The sequence below is a fragment of the Idiotropiscis lumnitzeri genome, chromosome 3, assembly GCF_059441095.1.
Source record: "Idiotropiscis lumnitzeri isolate Australia: NSW breed Sydney's pygmy pipehorse chromosome 3, RoL_Ilum_1.0, whole genome shotgun sequence".
NCBI lineage: Eukaryota > Metazoa > Chordata > Actinopteri > Syngnathiformes > Syngnathidae > Idiotropiscis > Idiotropiscis lumnitzeri.
Window position 1 is genome coordinate 17,397,300 of NC_142393.1, and position 23,574 is coordinate 17,420,873.

The window sequence follows — 23,574 nt, forward strand, 5'->3', positions numbered from 1 at the left end:
TTGGGTGAGTAGGGGCCTTGTTCCAGCATGGTGATGTTTTTCTCAGGAACTGCCGGATGCTCAGGGCACTGTTAGTTGATGCGTTGCCATGGTGATGCAGCCGCGAGTTGTCGGGCCACAACTCTTGCCTCTTTTCTGGCACTAACGAAGCAAACAGCATCGGTTGATAATCTGGCTAACAGTAAAGGAGATATGATATGCAGCTTGTACAGTCGTTTGGGTTAGAAATACATTAGGATGTTGCTATTTGCGGGGGATAGATAGCGAAAATCCATGTATAATTAACGCACATTAAAATGCACTGGTGGAAAAATAATTAAAAGTTGAAAATTAATAATAATTAAAAGTTGAAAATTAAATAATAATAATAAAAAAAAAACACCGTTCTGACACACTTCTTGTACTGCTCACAGCTCCCAGGAGATTTATTTGTGCGAGAATGCTGCAGCATACTGCTATGCATTAATTCGTGTTATAATCCTCGACTGATTTTCGTTTAATAGGAATTTCGTCTTTCTAAGAGCTTTCTCAGCATTCATTAAGGAAATTGCACTTTTTAGTTGCAGGCTTTCTACATTCAAGGCTACAACAGGCACTAATTGAAAGACATTTGGAGAAGATCTTACAAGTGAGGTCTAACGTTCGTCACGTTGAAATTCAGCATTCTACAGATTATAACAGTTTTGATACTAATTAACAGTAATCCCGGCTGCACAAAAATCATACACTTAACTGTAAACAGACACATTCACAAATGTCAGTAATTCAGTGGTTAACTTCAACATTACATATGAATTCACATCGCTTTGTGCACAGATTTTGACGTGTGACAATCAGCTAGTTTTGCTAGGGTTTCGCTAACCTGTCTTGAAATTGCTCTTTTTTCATGCTCTCAATCAGATGAAAAAAGTGCGATGGAAAGAGACAGCCACAGTACAACATCTGTATCAAATAATGCAGTGGATTCTTTTGGTCCTGTAGCCTGCTATTCTTACTCACTGTCGGTTTTATTCAAAGCTAATGAATGGTAACATTCTTCCCCTCAGTAATAGAAAATATCAAAGTTTTTTTTTTCTTTCTCTGCTGCCCTACTGCAATTTTTTTTAGCACTGTCAGTACTGCTGGTCTATGTCCTGCAGGTAGAAATCTTGGTAAAATCATCAAAAACGTTTTGAAGATCAGTTGCTTTGACTTTAACCCCTACCTCTATTAGGGTGGATGTGAAAATCATTCTGGTTTCTCCAATGGATTCACTTTGAAGAAAAATGAAACGTGTGCTGACAAGAAATATACAATGTGCAAAAGAAATGGATTTAATGACTTGTATCATCTCTCAGTCACAAAAACTCTCCTTGTGTCGTAATGTGCAACCAAGGAGAATGGTTGGTGAACTTCTTTTATAGCAACAGTATTTTAAAAACGGTGTCATGTATTGATGAAGGTGGGCGAGGAGGAGTTTTATTTTGGAGATCTGGAAGGCTGTCTGTTTTTTTGGCTGCACTCCTTTCCAATGGGGTTCTCCACTGCTGTGTAGCAATAACATGAAATATTTTCTTTGCTTGAAAGCAGCACTTGTTGTTATTCTCAAGTTTTCGACTATTACAATACCACTTTGGCCTTTAAAATAAAAGCCCTAGCGTAACCTCTGACCAGGACATGTTCTATCAATGCAATAGTTCCTCCTGTCAGTTATCTTGCTTGATAAAAACACGGCGACTAGAAGACTGAGGCGCTGCATTCATGTAGACGGGCTGGTGTCCAAATGAATGCAAAGCACAAAGTTCTTCAAGCCATCAAAGTGTTGTTTTATTTCAGAGCAAGTTAGATATGCCATGTTTGTGATCTATTGGACATGATCTACTAGACAATTCGTATTTGTATATTTATTTTTGGTGATTTAGAGCCCAAGTGATGATTATCCATCCAGCTGACCACTTATCCTGTATTTTGGGCGAGAGGTGGGGTACACCCGGGACTGGTGGCCAGCCATTCGTAGAGCAAATACAGACAAAAACATTCACACTAAAGGATATTTTAGAGCAGGGGTGTTCAACCCTGTTCCTCAAGAGCCACTCGCCTACCTGTTTTCCATCTCTCTGCTGTTTCTGCAGCCGATGATCAAATGATCAGGATGGCTATCCATCTTCTACAGACCTTGCTGATTATCGGAACATTTGAAATCAGGTGTGTTGCGGCAGGCAGTACACCATACCTTGAGAAGCAGGATTGAAGACCCCTGTTTTACAGTCTTAAATAACCCTACATGCATGATTTGGGAATGTGGGAGGAAACCAGAGGACCTCGTGCAAGCACAGGAAGAACATACAAACGGAGCATAAATCCCAACCTCAGAACTGTGACGGGAGGATGAATTAAACACTTGTCCACCGTGCCCCCCAACTGATCATAAATAATCCTTAAGGCAAGGAGTCTTACATTTCCTGGGATGCCAAGCCTTCTTTAGAGTGTGGTGGCAATTGGAGTAAGACACTGGGAAAGTCGATGAGCGTGATAAGTGACCAGAAGAGAATGAGTGGGAGAGAGAGCATAAGAAACAGTCTGTGGTTGGGAACGAGATAGACACAGTAAACAAAGAGGGAATGTCTCCCACATTCATTTGTTATAGCCCTTAACTCTTCAGCGTCCCGAGGGGCTGGAGCCCCTCCCAGCTGGTGACCACTCAATCCCAGTGGCTGACAAATACATTTAAACATCTTGTCACACTAAACAGTTATTGGACATGATTCATTTTACTGCAAAAAAGAGGACGCTGTAAAGGCTCTTCAACTGCAACAAAGTGTTATGGAGTGAAATGTTATGGTGTCATATAACATTAGACCATTTTGTGTTTTTTTTTATGTTGCCTGTGAACAGCTGATTGTAGAGCCTGGAAGAAAAACATTTTTTAGTCAAAATAACTCCACTGTGCTTCATATTTTGCTTAAGGCCTTCTCAGCCACATCGTCCATCTTCTTTCCACTCGGTTTTATGGTTACTTGTTGCACTGCCTCCTCAAGTTGTGTATTCTTTTTTTTTCTCATCCATTTTGCCGTCTTATGATTCAAACAGCTGCTGAAAAGAGACACTTCTACTAAGGAAGCCATTAAGCTGCGACTATTAGTCTCATTGCCCGCTCAATGATCCGAAAGTACTGTTAAACTATTTGTTTTCTCCATCTATTAGGCAGATCCAATTTTGTTGGACTTGAAATAAGTGCTACAATGCTCACATTTTGTCATGGTGGTCCTCGGGGATGATTTAAATGTGGCGAAACAAAGGAACGTGCACTGCAATGCTTATGCATGTCATTCAGGAGGATTTACTACATTAAGTGGATATAATGTGTCTGCAATAATTTTCAAACGTTAGCCAGAACTGAGATTGCCTGCATTCAAAGCTTAGTCCCGGTTATCTTTTATTGCATTCAATAGCCATTGCTATAAAAAAGGACATCATTGTGAATATTGAATGCCTGATCAATTATAATGCTTTTTTTAAAATCCATATATTGGTAGCGTTTACATTTTCTTTTTCTTTAAATAAAAAAATGCTGATGTTTAATTAATCCTGGTTATAGGCTGTTTTTACTGCCTGCTCAAGATGTACCTTTTTTAGGGTTTGTCCTGTTCAAATAAAGTTGCCCTGGCCTATTACGCCTTTGGACTTGGACACTCCCAAGTCCTTTTTGGAGGATGTAAAGTTTTATATTTCCTCCGGCCCGTTGTGTTGAAATCAGTGGTCACTGATAAGTATTTGGGAATGTCACAATAGACACTTCACACATCTATTTAGCTTAATAATACACTTAAAAATAATAAAAATATCCTGCTCCCATGTTGTATGTAAGATGGAGGCTGATAAATGCCAGAACGATGCTCAATTCTTTGATGCGAGGGATTTTGTGCGATTTCTGTGTGAAAGGGGCTTATTGCACTGTCAAATGTCTGCAAGTTTTCAGCCTTTATAATTTTAGGCAATTTCAGACAATGTTTTGACCATTTTTTTTTGCTGAATTGTTCTTATTTGAATTAGCTGTCATAGATGTAGTGTTTTTATTATTAGTGCTGTAAATTGTCTTCTCGCATCAGAAAAGTAGTGCAAGCTGGAGTCAGGACTGCGGGTGTAAGCACTGAAGGGGGGCAGTGACATATATTGGGTCAGATAGCATCTATCTTCTCTGGGGACAGAAGAGAAGGGAACACACTGCTGTGCTATTTAGTATTTATATCAGTTCCCCTATTCGAGGAGTCCCCATCTCTCCTTTTATTCTCATCATTCAGTTTGACAAGTGAGTTTTCTAAAATGGTATTGACACGAAGCCTCTTGCTGTTGACCTCGGAGGCGAAGAATAGCGCAAATGCAGTGCATGCATGTGGGGGATATAAAAAAATGCAGATAATTCCATATGCTTAAGTCATCTTAATGGATTGCTCATAGGTGATTGTAACAATATTGCAACGTGTCATGCGGCATGTCAGACCTTATTTCAGGTTAGATCAGATAAGTGCAGAGTACAAACCAAAATGGATCAATTGGGAATGGTTGCCGGTTAGATGCCAGTTAATCCTCTAAACACTTTGCCCCTGAGTAGAGCAGAGCAAGGCGGAAAAGGCGGGCAGAAATACTTGCAAAGCTTTTCGGGAGAGCCTTATTCAGTATTTCAAACATAATCCAAAGCGATAGAGATATAAACAGTATTGTCTCATTTTACGTCACTGAGAATATATATTAATAATTCACTGTCAAAACTTCATCCAAACTACTTGGACTAATTCGATGGTATGTTGTGCTCTCAATTTTGCCTCAGTTGTTTCGAGACTGGATGAATCCAATTCAATTCCATGCATTCAACCAGAATATAATGCTATGTTGATCAGTTCCGTGATTATTATGACTGTCCCTGTTGCTTCAAATTAACTGACATGAAAAATTTTATTTTCATGCATGTTGTTTCTTCTCTGACCGCACGGCATTGGTTTGATTAATCGCATATGCGGAGTAGGTTTTTATCACGCTGTTTTCCCACTGACCGCCAGTTCTCACATCCTAGTTATTCCTTCATTCTTCCCTATAGTGTCTCTATGTCCTTGCCATCAATATTTTTTATACTATACATAGTCTGCCTTTTTATGCTCTTTCTTTGCCATCGGGAGCTCAATGTTCATGTGTGACAACTTACTGCTATTAACTACGATATAATGTGTCACACTTCCAGATATCTCACTCTGTTAAACATTCTGGTCAGTCATTTTTTTCTCCATCTGTATAAACACACCGCCACCTTTTTTTGGCTCCCTCATCTTGTTTCCATCTAACAGTTCTGATATGGCACATAGTGAGTGTACACTGCGTGAGGGGGAGCGATGGTGAGAGCTTGTGAGAAGGTTGCTGGCGAAGGAGGAAGGGGGAAATGGAGGGACGAGCTGCCACTTGTTACTAGCTACATATTGGAGAAGGGAGTTGGATTCGGTGAAGATGAGACGAGGGGAGGGTGAACGGGGTAGGGTTGTTATGGCAATGAGATCCTCTTTGTGTTTGGTTGCCAAGGCAACTTCAGGCGTACATTTAATACAGCCACCGGCATCGCCACACTGCCACCAACACCACACAAAAACATGACTTGTGGGGAGAGCGCTTCACACTTTGTACATGCAGACTTACGCACCCACACAACTGAACACATGCATGTGATCCAAAATATTTCTGGGACTGCATTCATGCAATACAATATACAATATGAGTTCAACACAAGGCCTCAACGTAGTCGTTTTCACAATTGTTAGTTTGTGAGAATGGAAAAGCTCTGAGGTAGGTGGGTGGGAAAGTCGGGGGGAAAAGCAGAATCGGAGCGGCTAAATTGTAATGGCAGGTGTGCTAGTGTTAAATTGCCTAACTATTTTGTAAAGTTGGACAAGTTAGTTATTTCTAGGGATGTAACGATTTAATCAAGATCTGATTCGATTTTTAATTCCCGATTTGATTCGGTTCAATTTTGTCTTTTTTTTTTCTCAAAATGAATAACTGACATTATAATTTAAATGTTTTTAATTCAACATGCATATTTTTCCTCACAAAATCACAAATCATTTTGACTTTAACTACATTTTTGTCTTACCAGCATTTTATTAGTTCTTGAACTAAACCTGAAAATAATTATATCAATTTTCGAAATCGTTACTTTCCTTGTTATTTCCCTTCTTTCCCATTTCGATAGTATTTATTCATTTATTTATTTTTGGAGTAATCTTTACTCAGGCATTGTGCAATGATAAAAGCACTGTCTGAAATAAATGTATTTAGACCTGTTCAATGTTTTGGAAAATAATTACCAGTACCTTGGGTGATCCTTGCTCACCACACCTGCAATCAAGCCTCCTACAGGTGCTCCAATATTTGCCATGAAGTTGAATCTAGTTCACGTCTTACATGTTGAATAATAGTATGAAGGAGAATAGAGAGGAGTTAGAGACCCGCACCCTTTCTCAGGTGAGTGGGGAAAGTGTCGTGTATGTATGATTATCTTCCAGTCTTTCAGTTTCACAGTCTAGATCTAATAGACTCTGACAGTTTGGTAATACCGACTCTGACAGTTTGGTAATACCGTAGTGGCACACTCTTAATGTTTTCTGTGACGTGTGTCACAACGGAGAGCCATCACCCCTCTTGGCCTGCAACAATCTCGGCTCTATCAAGCAGGTGTCCACTTACTCACGACGTGGGTTAATTGGCACCCAACTTTACACACACTCACCCTAATGCAAAAACAATTTGGAATGACAGAAAAATGAATAATAGTCAAATCAATGCACATCTTTGTGTCCACACACGCACACACACAAGCGCCCGTCCTGCATACTCTTTTGAATGGCCTCTTAATTATTCCTAATGCATATTCATATCCAGCAGTTTCCGCCTGATTAATGCTACGGTCAACGGTGCAGCAGTAGCACACGAGTCACAAGCTCAAAATTTGCATTTCGACAACCAACCAAGCTGCTATGGGGGATCCCTGTTAAGTCCCACTGTGCTCCAGTTTTCTGTCCACTGTCAACTTTGAATATTGAGCGTGATAGTTTTTGGTCTATCAATATTCTTTACCACTTATTCAGTATGGGGCGGGTCCTATCGAGTGTGAATTTCATCGGGTAATGAAATTGTGAAGCCATTGAAAAATAACGTTGGGATTTTATTAGTGTGAAATTAGGTGTTGCTGTCAGAGCATGTCGCCAATATTGAGACCATTTCTAAGTTTATTTTTCTTTACCTCCGTGTGTTCACCTTACTTGTTTTCTTTGTCTTTTGCTGTTGCTAGTATCATTCAGACTCATTGTCTGCCTTTTGAGCCCTTATTTAAAATCCAATTTTCCCTTAGAAATGCATTGTATAATTGTTAAAAAACATTACCCAGGAGACTTAAAAAATGTCTTAATTTGTTTGTTTAAACTCAATGATATTCACTTGCCCCTGCCCATTCTTGTCTGTTTGCAGCCCCGCCACCAAGCAGATTCAACAGAAGAGTGTCAGGTGAGATTCCTGTGTGAGTGTGAGTGCGTGCCTGCGGGTTCACTCTCTTGTCTTTGACGTCATGTCCCTTAAGGGCTATTCACACTGACTATGCTATTGCATACTTCATTGCGTAACAGGCCCTGTTGCGGTGTGCGCGCACGTATTGTGTTGACCATGCACGCCCAACACAAGTAGCAGATATACTGACGGCCTCTGTCACTGGGCCCTATTTTGTCACAATGAGTATTTGCTCAGCCTTATTACAGTTCGCGCTAGAAGTATTTGGCCAGTGACGCTTTTTATGATTTTCCTCTTTATACAGCTTCGCAATGGATTGGAAGTGATGACAAATGCTCACTATTTTATGCAAAGTACCTACATTTTCAGGGGTAGTGGAGAGTATTGGGACAGTTAATACCTAGAAATATGTTGGTTGAAAATCTTTTTAAGTCAATGAGTACTTCAGGCCTGTCGCCAGCAGCCATAATTCATTCATTCATTCATTAATTCATTCAGATCCAATAAATGAAATGCATGCTCCACTGTCACTGACATAATAGTTCAGGAATAATCAATTTTTTACCTTCAGAAAGTGTCACAAGTTTTGGGCCAACATTAATTGGTCCAATACTTGTGAACTGTAAGTGGCAGTGAAGTGAGTTTGGGGTTTCGTGTCAGTGTCGGTTGTCTTTTGTCTCCGGTACGCTTGTTTTCTCGTATTTCATTGTACTGTGTCTAGTGTTTACAAATGAGTAATTGACCTGTCGCCAGTCTTTGTGGCGAGCTGCACTTTGATTAAGCTGTTGGTGTGTCAGCTGATGTTTATCTTTACTGTCCTGCCATTGCTTTTGACTCTGTTGTCTATTCCTCGGGTTTATAAAGGCTTGCTGCCGGCTATGTGGTTTTAATAAGACTGAGTAAACATGTATTGGTAGAACGCAGTTACAAATTTTAATATAATCAAAATAGTAAATGAGGACAAACTTGAGGGGAGCATTTCAGTATTAATCAATTATTCATTAGCTGTTATTTTAAAAATGTTCATGTGTACAACCGCTAGGCATCTTTCCTGAGATAATGAAAAAGTTGCAGTTGTCCCAGTTGTCGCATGACCAACAACAACACAACACTTGTGGATCACTGTGTCAGATAGTCGTGATCTGTGATCTGTGCGTTCATTCCGAAGATGAAATTCTAACCCGTCATCATCCACACAAATGTCTTTACCTGCTTTTTTTTTTTGCATTCTCTGCCATTGTTCCGAGTATGTTTATGTTGCACGCTTCTTAATCTCAGTTGTTGGTGACTTCCTGCGGTAGTGTTACAGCAACACTTGAGGCCTCACTTATGTGCAAGAGGATTTCAGCATCTGTCTGTGGATGCACACATTGCTCGAAATTATTCCGTGTATATGGAGGGGAAAAGAAAGATTTGTTCTGTTGACGTGTGGAAATGGCCACTACCTCCGAACTCACCTTTTCAAATTTAATTGCACAAGCCAATTATAAAAAATATATATGTAAGGCCAAACTTGCATTATTTGCAATATTTTTTGGGGTGTCAATGCCCCTGAGTAGTAACAAAAAAATATGCCTCAATTAATTCATAGTGAAAAAAAGATGATGACTTCAAGATGACCAATCAACCTATTGCATACATACATAGAAGGAATTAAATTCCATGCCATAAAAAATGTTTTAGGGTCCCAAATCAGTTGTATCATGCCCCTCTTAATCAGAAACCAAACTTGTATATTTAGATTACCTGGATGATATCTTCAACTGTGGTCTTTTTGTGAATGTCCTATGTAGTGGATTTGCTGAAAAGGATTTCTACCTTTCACATCCTTAAAAGAAAATGGGACAATAAATTCACACAATAAAACCATCTTTTCAATTGGTGTCTAATTGCAAGGCCACTTTATTATACAGGGTAGTACGGCTCATTTGAGGCCACTTTTAAACCCAAACTGATTAAGATAAACCAATAACGTTATTGCCAGGGGAAATTTTTCTAGATGTGCCTGTGTTAATGATCTGTCACCCTCATAAGGCAAATATTACAGTTGTCTCCAAATACACACTGATAGAATTCCACTGGTCAGGTCTGGAGTCAAGAGTCACCAGACCAGATTTGCAAACTTACAGTTTACAATGCTGATAAGAGAAGCGTGTCTGAGTATGTGTGCCTCGTGTTCACTACAGCTCCCCGTTATTTCTCAATAGCACACACACTCAGATATTACACATGAGGCCATCTTGATTTTTGGTTTGCAGTGAAAATTATTTTCTTATATACATTTTTAAGATTAAAAGTACACCTTTTCGCAACCCCTAGGTACTGGTTACCGTCTATACAATGTGTCAAATTTTTATTTCATGCATAATACCCACCCTTGAATTTTGAATTTCTTTTGGGGGTGGAAAAAATTTAACAAGCACGTGAGAAGTCCACTTTGGTGTATGTGAGAGTTGTGAGACACATCACACTGTCATCTCCTGTCAAGTATACATGTTACACATATTTTGTGTTTTAGAACATTATGTGACCAATTTCACATTACCAGTGGACAAGTAGTGGAAATTGTTTTAAAAATGCACAAGCAGTCCGTGCTTTGCCCGTCCATTCAGTTTAATGGGAGCGAGTCTCGCCTTTCAATTTAGGCACACTTTCCCCATGATTATCGCCCACGTCTTATTTCTGTAGCAATGCTTGTGTTCCTTGACTGGCACTATATATTTGTGGATTCAAAAAAGTCAAAGTGCATTTTCTGAACCGCTTATTTGAATTAGGGTCAAGCATGGAGAAATTGGTACAGAACAACACACACATTGTTACAGTTAATACACATGCATACACACAAACACTTCAGTTCAGCATAATATTTATTGCTGACTTTGTTCATATTACTGGCTGTTAGTAGGTTCTAATAATAATTTAAAAAACTACCATTTCCACATCCTTTAGGATTGATATGTAGTTTTTTCTTTAAAAAAATGCTTAGTTTTTTCTGAACCCATAGTTATACTATATTATTATTGTACATTTATTGAGAAATTGAGAAATATTGATATGAAATATCGCGCCGACCTAGTAAGAGACAAAAGAGGCATAGGTGGTCAATTTAGTCCAAAATGTAACATCGTAAATTGACAGCATTAACAAATGTCTAGTAATATACAATTAAAGAAAACTTTCAAAAGTGAATGTTTCTTGGAGTGGTGGTTTCTCCAGTAGCACCTGATGTCAGCTGACTGTGTACATAAGTAAAAGATGACTACGTCCTCACAGGACAGATGCCGGTCACTCTACACACAAAAGAATGCTTCAATTTGCTTTCTGCCCATTTGCAATTTCAATAGAAAGGCTGACCTTGAGTCAAACCTTATTTGCTTTTTCATTTTCTTTCAATCAGAAGATCATGAGCAAATATATGCACACTCTTTTTTTCTGGTGTAATTGATATTGTGGATTCTAATACATCTCATCAAATATGCATATCCCTGTAGTATGTGCAGAGGCATTCAATCCAGATGATGATGATGAGGACACAGAACCCAGAGTGGTTCATCCAAAAACAGATGAACAGCGCTGCAGACTGCAGGAGGCCTGTCGGGACATCTTGCTCTTCAAAACACTGGACCAGGTAAATAATAGAAAGGATGACTTGGCATGCACGCTTGCGGGTGAGAAAGGCCTAGTCTCTCTTTGTCTCCTTTATTATTAATGGCGTAGTAAAACTCCTGAGATCCGCCCATGTGTGGGATTTTCCCCAAATTCCAAATGTGTCTTGAGAAGTCCCTGCCCTTGATTTATTTGTATCTGCTTTGGTGTGAAACGAATGAGAATGTTTTTTCCCAATGTGAACCGCAGCGGTACCCCAATGATACATCTCTGACATGATGTTGAACTTGTACCCCAGGGATGGCATGATTGTCTTGTGATTGCAAATTGTTATATAACATGGAAAACTGTCACTTAATGCGAACATAAAGTGGCTTCTCTCTTTTCTTTATACATGTTCCTCCTTGAGATAAAATAGTTTGAGCTTGCCTCCCTCCAGGGGACTTACTCACATGAGCAATGTGCCTTTTTTTAGCTTCTTGTTCAATTGCACTGTTGCTAATTGTTTCTCTTTCTTTTCACGCTTCTTCTTGTCCTTCTCATTCTCACTTCAGGAGCAGTTCTCTGAAGTGCTGGACGCGATGTTTGAATTAAGAGTTCAGCCCCAAGAACATGTGATTGACCAGGGAGACGATGGGGACAACTTTTACGTCATAGAGCGGTAAAGATACTAGTAGTCTCACTTCACAGTTCTCCCTTACGGTTTATACTCTCTATAACTGTGAGACTGTATATCAGAGAGAGCACCTAACTGTCTAATAAAATAAAAACAAGGGTGGAGGACTTGCCAAATGAGCAAAATAAGAACTGCCACAGTCTTATAGGTTATTGTTTCCCCCACCCCGATCTCTAATTATTCATTAGTGCAGTACTGTGAGAGTCCACTGATTGTGATCTCTGCACAAAGTGTGTAACGATGACCTTAACCGTCCAGTATGCCTGCCAAGTTATACTATCCAAGGGAATTACTGGGACTGTAAAAAGCGTCAATGTTATATCCTCTAAGGATGCATTCAGAGTCCAAATTTGGATTATCAGACCAGTGAGTGCTTCATGGTGTGCTCTAGTGTGGTACACTTTTAGTACTGCTAATCAATGTAATACAGACAATGTAACCAGAACAACTTAAAATCGGTCACTTATTGTGAAAGGTTGACGTAATGCAGTGGTGCAGTAAGTGAATCCGTCCATCCATTTTTTTTAATCCGAATCAGTGTTGTGGCTGAGTTGGAGCCTATGCCAGCTGACTTTGGGTGAGAGGTGAACTTTCTGTCGGCACATACGAACACTTAATGATAATTGAGTCTCCGCTTCAGAAATATGTTTCTAGGACGTGGGAGAACGCCCGAGTATTCAACTTGAGAACATTTTGGCGTATTTACTAGTCACTAGACGATTGTGGCACCCTCAGGAAGTGTACGAAGCACACAAACGGACATGGTACACAACAACTAAGCTATACTTGGAAATGGTGCGCTCTGAGCATGTATCTGTCTTGTAAACTTATTTATATGCTGGTCCTTTTTTGACTAACAAACCTTTAATCATGTATAATACAATACAACTACATGCATGGATTTGGTTAGATGCACTGTCTAAAAGGCACAACTAGATTTTCTACTTGGGCCATCTAACGCTGTCAGAAAGGAGAGGCTGTGGAATGTTGTTATTAATCACCATCCGAGCCAATGGCCATTTTTAGATTTGACCCTGAGAACTACACGTGATCCTCAACCAACCGACCTGAATGGTCTGCTTTGTTCAAGTAGAATTAAAAGGTCAGATATGTTGGGCCTGAGCCACTCTATGATTTGTGGCTTAGTGACATTTCAAAGGTGCCTAATTAAATAATGTAGGGAAGCACAATCACAAATGGACCAATAATTATCGGACTGATATTGCGGAATAAAAATGTTCTATTCATCGATCAGATAAAAATTGACTAATTTAAAAAGAGCATCTTAAAATACACAAATGTTGGTCTGATAACTATCATTGCTGCGTGACGTAGGAGGTAATACGGCGCCGCTGTGCACTAGACTGCGCGGGATTGGCCCAAAGGCTGAAATCTCCTCAACTCTAAAATCAATTATCCTAAATATTGATACTTGAGGTAAAAAAGCACATTCTGCTTACTGGGCCCTATTTTCTTGAATGGGGCCGACGCTCGTGGCATCGCATCCGGGGGCAGCCTGCTTTGGGCAGGCCCAGCAGCGCTCGGACGCCAGAGAGTGTTGACAATCAAGCCGTGTCTTTTCCTATTTGATTGTACATTTACCGTTGTTGCGGGATACTATAATTGTGTGGACTTAATCAACAATACAATACAATACAACTTTATTTATATAGCGCATTTCACAACATTGGTTATTATTACAAATTGACCAGTTCGAGGGACTTTTCACTCAACATCCCGGACCAGAGAGTGCAACCAGCGGACATGGATTATTGTCTGGTCTGGGAGACACCATAGGCGTCAAAGGGAACGTAAAAAAGCAGAAGTGCTGGACTGTGGCTAAGCTAAAGGCTAAGCTAATCGTGAGCCACTCTGCTCGCAATCTCTGATGTCTGTTCCATACCACATGAAACGGGTGTTCTGGCATTACAATTGGCAGAAAGTCACTATATGCTGGAATTTATTAATCACGTGAATTTGTCTACACACTCAAGATTCCCGACGCGTTAGGTCAAACAAAGGCAGTAGTTCAAAGTGAAGTTTCATCGGGAGATGATGTCCAATATGTGCAGACAACGAACAAACTTTTTTGCACGCTCCCCACTCTAGTGAAGATAATGGTTCCGAAAATGGATGGATGTTGCAAATGCTGTCACTGCACAATGTCCTACTGTCATTAATAGAAATTAATACTTGTTGGAATACAAACGGCCATGGCTTGTGGAACAATAATGTAGGTGTTAACAAAACCCAGCAAACTTTTAATAGGTACTGATGCGCATTCGCAAAATTTCAGGAACTAGCAAAAAATTCGACTGTGCGTTGTCGCTAATTGCTTTTATACGCTAAGTGCGATTGAAATGTTTTATTATTTAAGATGCATCAACAAATATATATATATATATATATATATATATACATATATATATATATATATATATATATATAGGTTGTATCGATACTAAAAAGGTATTGCTTTGTAGAACAGTTCTCACGCATCCCTAAAACTTTGACAATCTCCGAAACTTGTGCTCGTTAAAACTGTAGCCGCAGGTTTGAGGACCAATACTGTTCACTTGAACTTTTGGCTGAATTAGATGTCACATTGTTTTACTGTGCAGGGACTGATTCAAGGTCTCTTCTCATTGTTTGATTTCTCACTCTCCAGAGGTGTGTTTGACATTGTGGTGTCCGGATCATGCGTGGGTCAGTATGACAATAAGGGCAGCTTCGGGGAGCTGGCACTCATGTACAACACACCTCGTGCGGCTACCATCATCGCCACCCAGGAGGGCTCGCTATGGGGGCTGGTAAGCGACTAAATAGGCCATCATTTAAAACTGAAGCCTTTGGCGCTATGACGCTGATTATGTCACAGAGTAGGATATTGCCACACCAATCTGGATTGTCATGTTTAAATTTCCTTGTAGTTATCTAGTAGTAACGTCAACATACTGTAAACAGTCTGAACATGAAGCCCACTAACCTTAAGAATGAAATGAAATTCTCCATGAATGGATGTGCTCTGCTGTTCCCCCAAGTGGGCAAACAGGGAATGACAAGTCTGACAATTTGACAATGCACTTACATGATTTTTTTTTTCTCCTCCCCCTTTAGGATCGCGCCACATTCCGTAGACTCATTGTGAAGAACAATGCCAAGAAGCGAAAGATGTATGAGTGTTTTATTGAGTCTGTGCCCTTACTGAAATCCCTGGAGGTGAGTTCAAGAGTAGACCATCAATAAACCTGTCATCATAATGTTTGTAAACAATAGGCGGCAACATTATGGCAAGCCTGCTTGCTAACACAAGCTGTACAGTGCATCCGTTTTTAAGTGTCCAAGGAGCACATCTGTGCCATTAGCCTCATCCGGGGCACAGAAACATAAAAATTAATTAGCCAGGCTCTTAGTGGTCAGGGTAACTATGTCTGAATTTCCGCCACTTCTATTTATCCAATCAATGTAACGGTTATAATGTAAATTATGGCCCTCTTTCTGTCTTCCTCTGAAACAATACACCACACTTTTTTTTTATTGACATGTTACACATTTAAACTATGATGATAAAGATTGATTATTCAATGATAATTTTTGAAGCCATTTACCCATTTTTTTCCCGTCACTCTGCCTTAGTCAAATGACAAGCGTTCATTTAGATGTGGTGTCATCAAAGCCATTGTCACATGCAAGTATGTGTGTAGTCATGGTAGAAAGGTCTACAGACATAGACAAGTTTGCATTAGTGAGCGAGTTCCGTTCACATCAATTCTCATGATCTTTCCTCACTCATCATCCACCTCGTTAAATCTGTGCAGGCAACAGAGAGGATGAAGATTGTGGATGTATTAGGAGCGAAGCAGTTCTCAGATGGTGAGCGCATCATCACACAGGTAAGACCCTCACATTTGGCCTCATGCAGGCTGCGCATGATGTTTATTTGCCAGTCATGTGATGTCACGGCATCTGTAGCCTGGACTAGGGCTGAACAATTTCATCATTTTGGTTTTATATACATGTATATAAATACTTGAGAGCGAGAGATGTTAGGCTCACGCTAAAAATAAAGGTAAATTAATTAATGAAAGACAGTGTATCTGCTTCAATTAGCCACAGATGCAATATGCGTTATGTATATAAATAAATCCATAAATAAATAATACAAACGTGTGTGTTAAAAAAAAAAAAAAAAAAAGCCTACCACCTGCCTGAAATGAAGTTGAGTTTCCCTCCTGCCCAAAGAGTTTCAGCCTTGGCAATTTGAAAATTGCATTTTACGACATTGCAATGTAGATGTGAATTCCATGACTTGTTCATCTCTAGCCCGGATGTTGATCTGATGTATCTGTGCCAATTGTAAAATGTCTTTTGGAATGAGGACCAAGATATCCTCTATTTTAGGCTGAAACCTGACTGCATCTGTTGTTGACAGGGAGACACTGCTGACTGCTTCTACATTGTAGAATCTGGGGAAGTCAAGATCATGATGAAGAGTAAAGTAAGTTGAGTTATCATTTCATATCTTTCAGTTGATATAATTGATTAGATTGTATAAAAATTATATCCCACCCAGTTATAATAGACTTAGTCATCGTCATTTGTCAATTAACTTTTATTTGCAAAATGACACACCTGTTTACCTGGCTCAAACACCAATTTTGACATATTTATGATTGTTTAACCCTAGAGTTGATGGAATTATAGTTTCTCTACAAAAGCAAGCAGGATTCATTTTCAATGTGTGCTTTTCACAGCTCTCGGGATTCCAAATATCTGTTAGTATACATTGTATTAATCCATGCATTTATCATGTACACGGTGTGCAAGGTTGTGAAAACAAATGTATTTTTAAAACACAAGCCATTATACCAGCTGACTATAGCGGTCTACCAGGTCGTTTCTGTGTGAATCATTTTGACAATGACAACCCACACTCCCCATTAAAAAGATTTTGCCAAGCAACAGAGGAAATCACGACTGTCGGCTCAGCTGCTGACTGCCTCTCCCGCTTCGGGGGGCGAGGTGTGTGTGGGGAGGGGGGCGGTTGTGATACGCTCGCTGGTTGCTTACCTTTAATCCTCTTCCCTCCTCTAACACCGTGCAGACAAAGGCAGACCATGCCGACAATGCGGAGGTGGAGATAGCACGCTGCAGCAGGGGTCAGTACTTCGGGGAGCTGGCCTTGGTCACTAACAAGCCCCGGGCAGCTTCAGCCTACGCAGTGGGCAATGTCAAATGTTTGGGTAAGATCAAATACACTTACCATCTGCCTTGAACACAGTTGCCAGCATCAGTTGTTTTAAAGATTATTTTTTAAGAGTTAATGCCCTCAATAAATGCCTTTTTAAAGGGTTCAATATAAATCATTTTATTGTAAATGTGCAATGTATTATTTGATCCACTAAATATTTGCAATTTATAATTGCTAAATATTTGTCAGTAAAATTTTTGTCACTTATATTAGCAACTATTTATTGCATTACGTTATGTTGTCATTTATTTATTCACTTGAAAAGTTATTCACTACACATACAACTGCAGTTGTTGTCAGCCAAGCTTAAAAACAAATAGTCGTACTATAGTCGTACCTTGACTTATGAGTGCCCAAATTGTTAATTCTTGCGTTACGAACAGTTTGTGCAATCAGCTGATATTTAAGTTGAGCGAGCTTTAAATATGCTACCGCTGGAGTGAAGTGAAAACAAAGTTGCTGATACACTTTTAGCTGTTTATTAAACGGGTCAAGCAGACAATTAAAAAAACTTGCTTACAATGAATTACACACATCAATAAACATGCATGTGTTAGTGTTAGTAGTTGGTATAATTATTTACATTATAAACTATTACTTCATATATTTTTTGTATATTATTAATGCTATAAACATACATTTTTTAAATATGTAACAATGGTTGTGTTTTGGGAAGCTTGAGTGGATTAATATCATTTTAGTTAATTTTTGTGTGTGGGGGGGGGTTAAATCAAGGTACCACTTTAGTAGGCTTGGATTCCATTTAGTTTCTTAAAATTCATACCTGCCAAGATTTTGAATTCATTTTATCGAAGCAAAATGAGCTCAGTCACATGCTTATTATGTGGCTAGACTTGATGTTAAAGCATCTGAGTTGACTCACACGTGATGCACTCCTCCTTGCAGTAATAGACGTGCAAGCATTCGAGCGCCTCCTGGGCTCCTGTAAAGAGATCATGAAGAGGAACATCGCCCATTACGAGGAGCAGCTGGTGGCCCTGTTCGGCTCGAGCATGGACCTGAGAGACTGAACCTCCCACTCCACCCTCCGTGCCTTCTACCACGCACACGCACACACAGTGGCGACACAGACGCATAATAAGCTTTATCCATACTGTCCAAACATAAGAGATTGTATTTGGCTAACATGGAAAGGAATAAAATCAAAATTTCATTTGCGTATCCACTGACACGACCACGTACATTCTCTTACACATGCGCTCCCTAATAAATCTTCTTACATGCAGATAACTGTAGGCCATAACCTTGTTTTTTCACGCCAGCTTCCAGCTTTCAGCACGAGTGTCTTAGCTGCCTTCACCTGTATGCAGGTAAAGCAGGGGTCGGACACGCTACGAACACACTCTCCATTCACAACTTTTTCCTGAACGCTGAATCACTCGTGCTTTGAATGGCAGTCTTCACTATCACAAGAGCATTTTAACAACTCTGAGTTGCCTCAGCCAAGGAGACGCACACACACACACACGCACACACACACAGATACAGGGGGGTACACTTACTTAACACAAACCACATTTGCAAAAACACAAGATTGAGCTGACAAAAAGAAAAATGAAAAAAATGGAAAAAAAAAAGTTTAATGAAGACTAAAGTTTTAGAAACATTTTATGAAGATAAAAAAACAGAAGCTTTGATAAAATATTATTTAAATATATATATATATTACAAAAAAAAAAGTGTTTCCTCCCTGAGAGGCCGAGGTGCAGAACTACGTGTGGACACTCCATTTCTTCCTCGACTGTTGTTGAGTTGAGTTAGTGCTGGTGATTATTACAGTACCACAGAGGAAGTGGTGAAAACAACATCCTCCATTTCTGGGACTTTATTCTATCGTTGATACCACACCTAATTGTATTGAATTAATTATTAATGTATTACTATCTTATATTCATTTTTTTGTTCTGACCAATTGATAATTTCAACCTTCATCTCTGTAAAAACACAGAAAAAAATAATAAAAACATTAGTGCTTATTTCTCCTCGATTATCCTAAATGAGTTGTCCTGGATGAAAAAAGAAAAAAAATAAAGCAAGCATTTTGTTAAAAACGTTTTTCTCAATAATTTGGAATAAAGCAATTGTTCTGTTTCTGTAATTTACATGTTTTTGGAATCAAAACTTTGAGACGATATTGAATACATGGATGAATTTCAGTGAGGATAGTGTACCTTAATGTAATACGGGGCTATATTTTGAAGTATTAATTCCATGTATGTAGTATGCATTGTTAAGTGGAGGCCCTTGCCACACGTAGCTGCAATAACACTCCTGTGCGCATGGTGGCAGACGAGGATCACGCAAGCGGTAAGAGCCGCGGTCAGCCACATGTTCCTCTTCCGAGACATGGCAGTGTCAGTATTTTTAGTCGAGGAGCTGATCCAGGAGCAGTTTTGGTAGTTGTCATTAATCCTACACGGACAGCACACTGCGCATGAACTGTTTCAGGAACAGGAGCGAGCCGTCCCGGCCACTGAGCGTGCAGTTGAAGAAACCGGTATGTAGTATACCGAGCTCAAGAAAACAATACAATAACACATTTTTCCGTTTGACTTTTGTCTTTTAATCACACCCTTAAATTGAAAGCATGCCTAGATAGCTTTCAATTTTACCTACCGTCACTTCCTCTAGTTTTTAGGAAAATGGCAGCCGAGGAGGGTCAAATCCGACGTGTTTTCTACTACAGACATGGAAAGATTTAAAGTAGAACCTTACGGGTAAGAGGCATTCCACTAGTTTGCGCTTGTCTGCTGCTGTTGTGTACCCCCCCTTTTTTTTTTCAAAACCAAAACAAAACATTGGAGGATGTTCATAAGTAGTTATATCTCTTCGGTCCATGTAGGCTAGAACTCGGTATTGGTGTATCTTTGTCCTCATTAGAAAGCAATTGCAGCGTACGATTATCATAACTACCATGTGACATTCTTACTAGTGCACACCTCATGAGTTCGACACCCACTTGGTAAAGCCAAAAAGTACAGTAAACGGTATTTCCCAGACATTATTGTGTAAAGGTGCACATTTTAAATAGGAAGGATCTGATGGCCCCTGATCAACACAAATGTCTGAAGTTATATTTATCATGTAAAAAGATCTGGCCTCGATTTACCCTCCACATTAGTTGGTCATTGTAAAATATAAGCCTAGTTACACATAAGATGTTGAATGAATGAAAACGGCACAAGTTAATGGTACCTCCTGCCATCTAGTGGAGGAACATTTCATATTTATGCAAGATTCGATATGTCGCAGGCATAAATAGAAGTGATAAGATGCGTTATTTGTAGTCAATACAATACTTTTTATGGGATTCTAATGTGTGGTTGGGAGTCACTGTTGTACCATTCCACTTATTTTATATGAATAGGCAGCATGACAAACTTCGTTAGTACAGTGGTACTTAACCTACACGTTTTTCGAGGTATGAACCATTACTTCGTTGTTTTTGTTATTTTTTATGTGTTGCGTGCCAATTTTAGAATTACTAGTGCGATGCAGGTATGGCGCCACTCGAGTGAAGTGGGGCGAAAAATCTGCAGTCACTGATGCACTTTTAACTGTCTAGATTGGTTGAGGCAAATGATCAAACACACTGAAGAAATAAAAACACTCTCAAAGCATGTGGAGAAGAAGCTACCACAAAACGAACATTTTAATTCGGGCTGTCAAAATTAAAGCATTCACTCAGGTGATTAATCCCAACAATTTTAACTCGGTTAAATATTTTAACTCTGTTAACTCGGTTTGATTTACTTAAAAAATCATTTGCATACTTTGCAAATATTGTGCCATATTATCTGTCTTTAGCACGTCTCAGAACAAAACACCGTGTTTAAGTTAGCACTGGGCCTTGCAAACTAACACTGCTGTAGTGTGGTGTTGTAGGCAGTTTTGAGAAATGTTTTGAAAATAAATGTCTGCAAAGATGTCTCCATTTAGATCGTATTCAAGAATCCAAGAAAGCTATTAGAACAGTCTTTGAATTAAATATTCAAAATATTTGGTGATTTTGCATCAATTCCAAGATATTATTCAAGTAAATAAATTAATATCTGTTATAAGCTTCGCAAAAAAATAGTAGTTGAAAAATGTGATTAGTCATGATTAATAATGGAATTTTTTGTGATTAATTATCCATCCATCCATCATCTATACCGCTTGTCCACACTCGGGTCGCGGGGGGTGCTGGAGCCTATCCTAGCTGTCTTCAGGCAGTAGGCGGGGGACACCCTGAACTGGTTGCCAGCCAATTGCAGGGCACACAAAGACGAACAACCATCCGCGCTCACACTCATACCTAGGGGCAATTTAGAGTGTTCAATCGGCCTACAATGCATGTTTTTGGAATGTGGGAGGAAACCCACACAAGCACGGGGAGAACATGCAAACTCCACACAGGATGGCCGGAGCTGGGATCGAACCCACGCCTGATGCTGTCTCTCACTGTGAGGCCATCGTGCTAACCAGTCGTCCACCGTGCCGCCTTGTGATTAATTAGTTAAAAAAAAATATCACTTGACAGCACTAATTTTAATACGTGCCCTACCGAAGCTGGAGTCAAGAGTTATCGTTACTCGTTAACGCTAAGCCATGCTCCTTTAAAGGCACATGCCAACACCAATACTGCAATATGTGCGTGCGAGACTTGATAAATCCAGTTTAATTCATAGCATATTATGTTTTGTTTTTATTCCGATATTTTACAATACAATATTTTTCTTTAATAGAAATCAAAAGCAAACTTGTAAGTCAAGGTACCGTGATAATTTCTAATCACCACTGTAGTCCAAGATGGACATTTCCTAATGTTGAATAAAGGCTAACCTAGATCAAACTATGATCACCACAGGGCTGAGTCTGGAATGCCAGTAACCAGAGACGGGCTTGATATGAACCTTCATTTTCGGACAGTCCCTCAGCCTTCAGTGTTGGATGATGAATGTGAAGCAAAAAGTCAGACTGTAACTGAGCCAGCAGAAGAGATCCACGTTATTCCGATCCACCTGCGCCCAGACCTGCTGCTTCTCTGCGCTGACCTCGTCAACTCTGAGTGGCAGAGGAGCCAGACCGCCCGCGTTCACTCGCTAAAGAAATCCTGCCCGGATTTCCCCATCTGCCTGGTTCTCCTGCAGGGTCCTAGAAATGTCGAGAAGCTGCTTGGATATGCCCGGCTCTCTAGAGTTGTAGACCATGGCGACACCCTGATTGTGGAGTCGGTGGTCGTGTCGAAGGCAGAGAGAGGGAAAGGCTACGGGCGAACTCTGATGGAAAAGACTGAGCGCTACGCCAAAAGGCGAGGGTTCAAACGATTGTGCTTGACCACCCACGATAAGCAGCACTTCTACGCCCACCTCGGCTACACGCTGTCCACGCCGGTGCAGAACGCAGGAGCCATGGCGTCATTTGTTCCCATGGAAATGCTTCTCAGGATCTCCAGGATCCCAAAAGGAGATGTTAACGTACAAAAACAAACGCAAAAGGTAGAAAACGGGAACCCAATTGGCACTATTCGACCTCCCCCTCCTTGTTCCCTTCCGCCACCACCTCCAACGTCTTTCGTACCTCCTCCCCCACCTCCTCCCGTCCCTCCTCCAACTGAAGACGCATCTGTGATTCAGACTCTCACAGAAACCCCCTACAGAGATGCAAAGGGAGCGTCCATTTTTTGGATGCACAAAGACCTCTGAAGGGCACCTCTGGGCTAAACAGTCCAATAAGAAACTAATGGAGGAAAGCTAGAGAGTGAAGTTTGTTCTGATTTCAAGTTATGACATCATGTACTGTATACTCACCAGTCATGTTAGGTTGTCTTATCGAGACCTTATTAAATTAGCACACTCAAGTCGCTCTGAACTAATCAGAGGATGGAAAAGTGCATCTTCAAGAGGCCCCTGTATATTGCGTCTAAAATCAGACTAGTTCAAATAATTAAAAAAAATATATATACATCATGTTTCAATTGTGCGGGGCCAGAAATCTTTAATCTGAAGGCTTTGGGAAGTTTATACTGACACAGCGACATGTAGAAACTGAAATCTGTTCAGACAAAAAAAAGAAAAAAAACAATGATAATCCACAAATGCCTGGTAACTGCACAGCCATGGCATGCTATTAAATGAAGGCAAAAGACTGTTGGAAATAAGTCCATACAAAGTTTTAAATGCGTGTTGTAATGCGTTTAAAAAAAATCATGAAAAATGTGACTATTTTTTGCCGTTTTTTGAAAGAGCCAATATCGTACCCCTGTTAAACGACAAGTTTTTGTGATTTACAAAAATGAGACCCAGATAAATAATTTCATTCTCACATGCCACCCTATAAAGTGCCTCTGTTTTACCTCAAATAAAGATGGTAAGTGTGCTTTTCCCCCGCCCCGAGTTGTTTTTAAAAAATTATTTATATTTTTCAGTTTTGTGCAAATACTGACTGCAATTGCCAACTGTTTTTAATTCCCTCAAATTTGTCTAATTTAGGGTCCATGTTCAGAAGAAGAAAT

The 23,574-nt window shown here is 39.8% G+C and overlaps 2 protein-coding genes across 4 annotated transcripts in view; both read left to right on the forward strand.

Annotated features, from left to right (window-relative positions):
• The window catches only part of prkar2aa (protein kinase, cAMP-dependent, regulatory, type II, alpha A), a 30,477-nt gene extending 12,238 nt beyond the window's left edge, over positions 1-18,239 (forward strand). For both annotated transcript variants that reach the window (XM_088291704.1, XM_088291703.1), the window contains exons 3-11: positions 7,489-7,524; positions 11,016-11,152; positions 11,685-11,791; positions 14,475-14,616; positions 14,924-15,025; positions 15,625-15,699; positions 16,239-16,304; positions 16,911-17,049; positions 17,964-18,239. In XM_088291704.1, the coding sequence (XP_088147830.1) occupies positions 7,489-7,524; positions 11,016-11,152; positions 11,685-11,791; positions 14,475-14,616; positions 14,924-15,025; positions 15,625-15,699; positions 16,239-16,304; positions 16,911-17,049; positions 17,964-18,088 (929 nt within the window). In that variant the 3' untranslated portion in view covers positions 18,089-18,239. The remainder of the gene's footprint in view (positions 1-7,488; positions 7,525-11,015; positions 11,153-11,684; positions 11,792-14,474; positions 14,617-14,923; positions 15,026-15,624; positions 15,700-16,238; positions 16,305-16,910; positions 17,050-17,963) is intronic.
• Positions 18,240-19,189: 950 nt separating this feature from the next.
• On the forward strand, positions 19,190-23,438 carry naa80 (N-alpha-acetyltransferase 80, NatH catalytic subunit). Of its 2 annotated transcripts, XM_088291712.1 has the most exons (3): positions 19,195-19,575; positions 19,710-19,795; positions 21,928-23,438. In XM_088291712.1, the coding sequence occupies exons 1-3, from the start codon at positions 19,513-19,515 to the stop codon at positions 22,763-22,765; spliced, it is 987 nt and encodes a 328-aa protein (XP_088147838.1). In that variant the 5' UTR covers positions 19,195-19,512; the 3' UTR covers positions 22,766-23,438. The 2 variants fall into 2 exon arrangements, with proteins under 2 accessions (XP_088147839.1, XP_088147838.1); XM_088291713.1 differs by lacking the exon at positions 19,710-19,795 and having other exon boundaries at positions 19,190-19,575.
• The last annotated feature ends 136 nt before the right edge of the window (positions 23,439-23,574 follow it).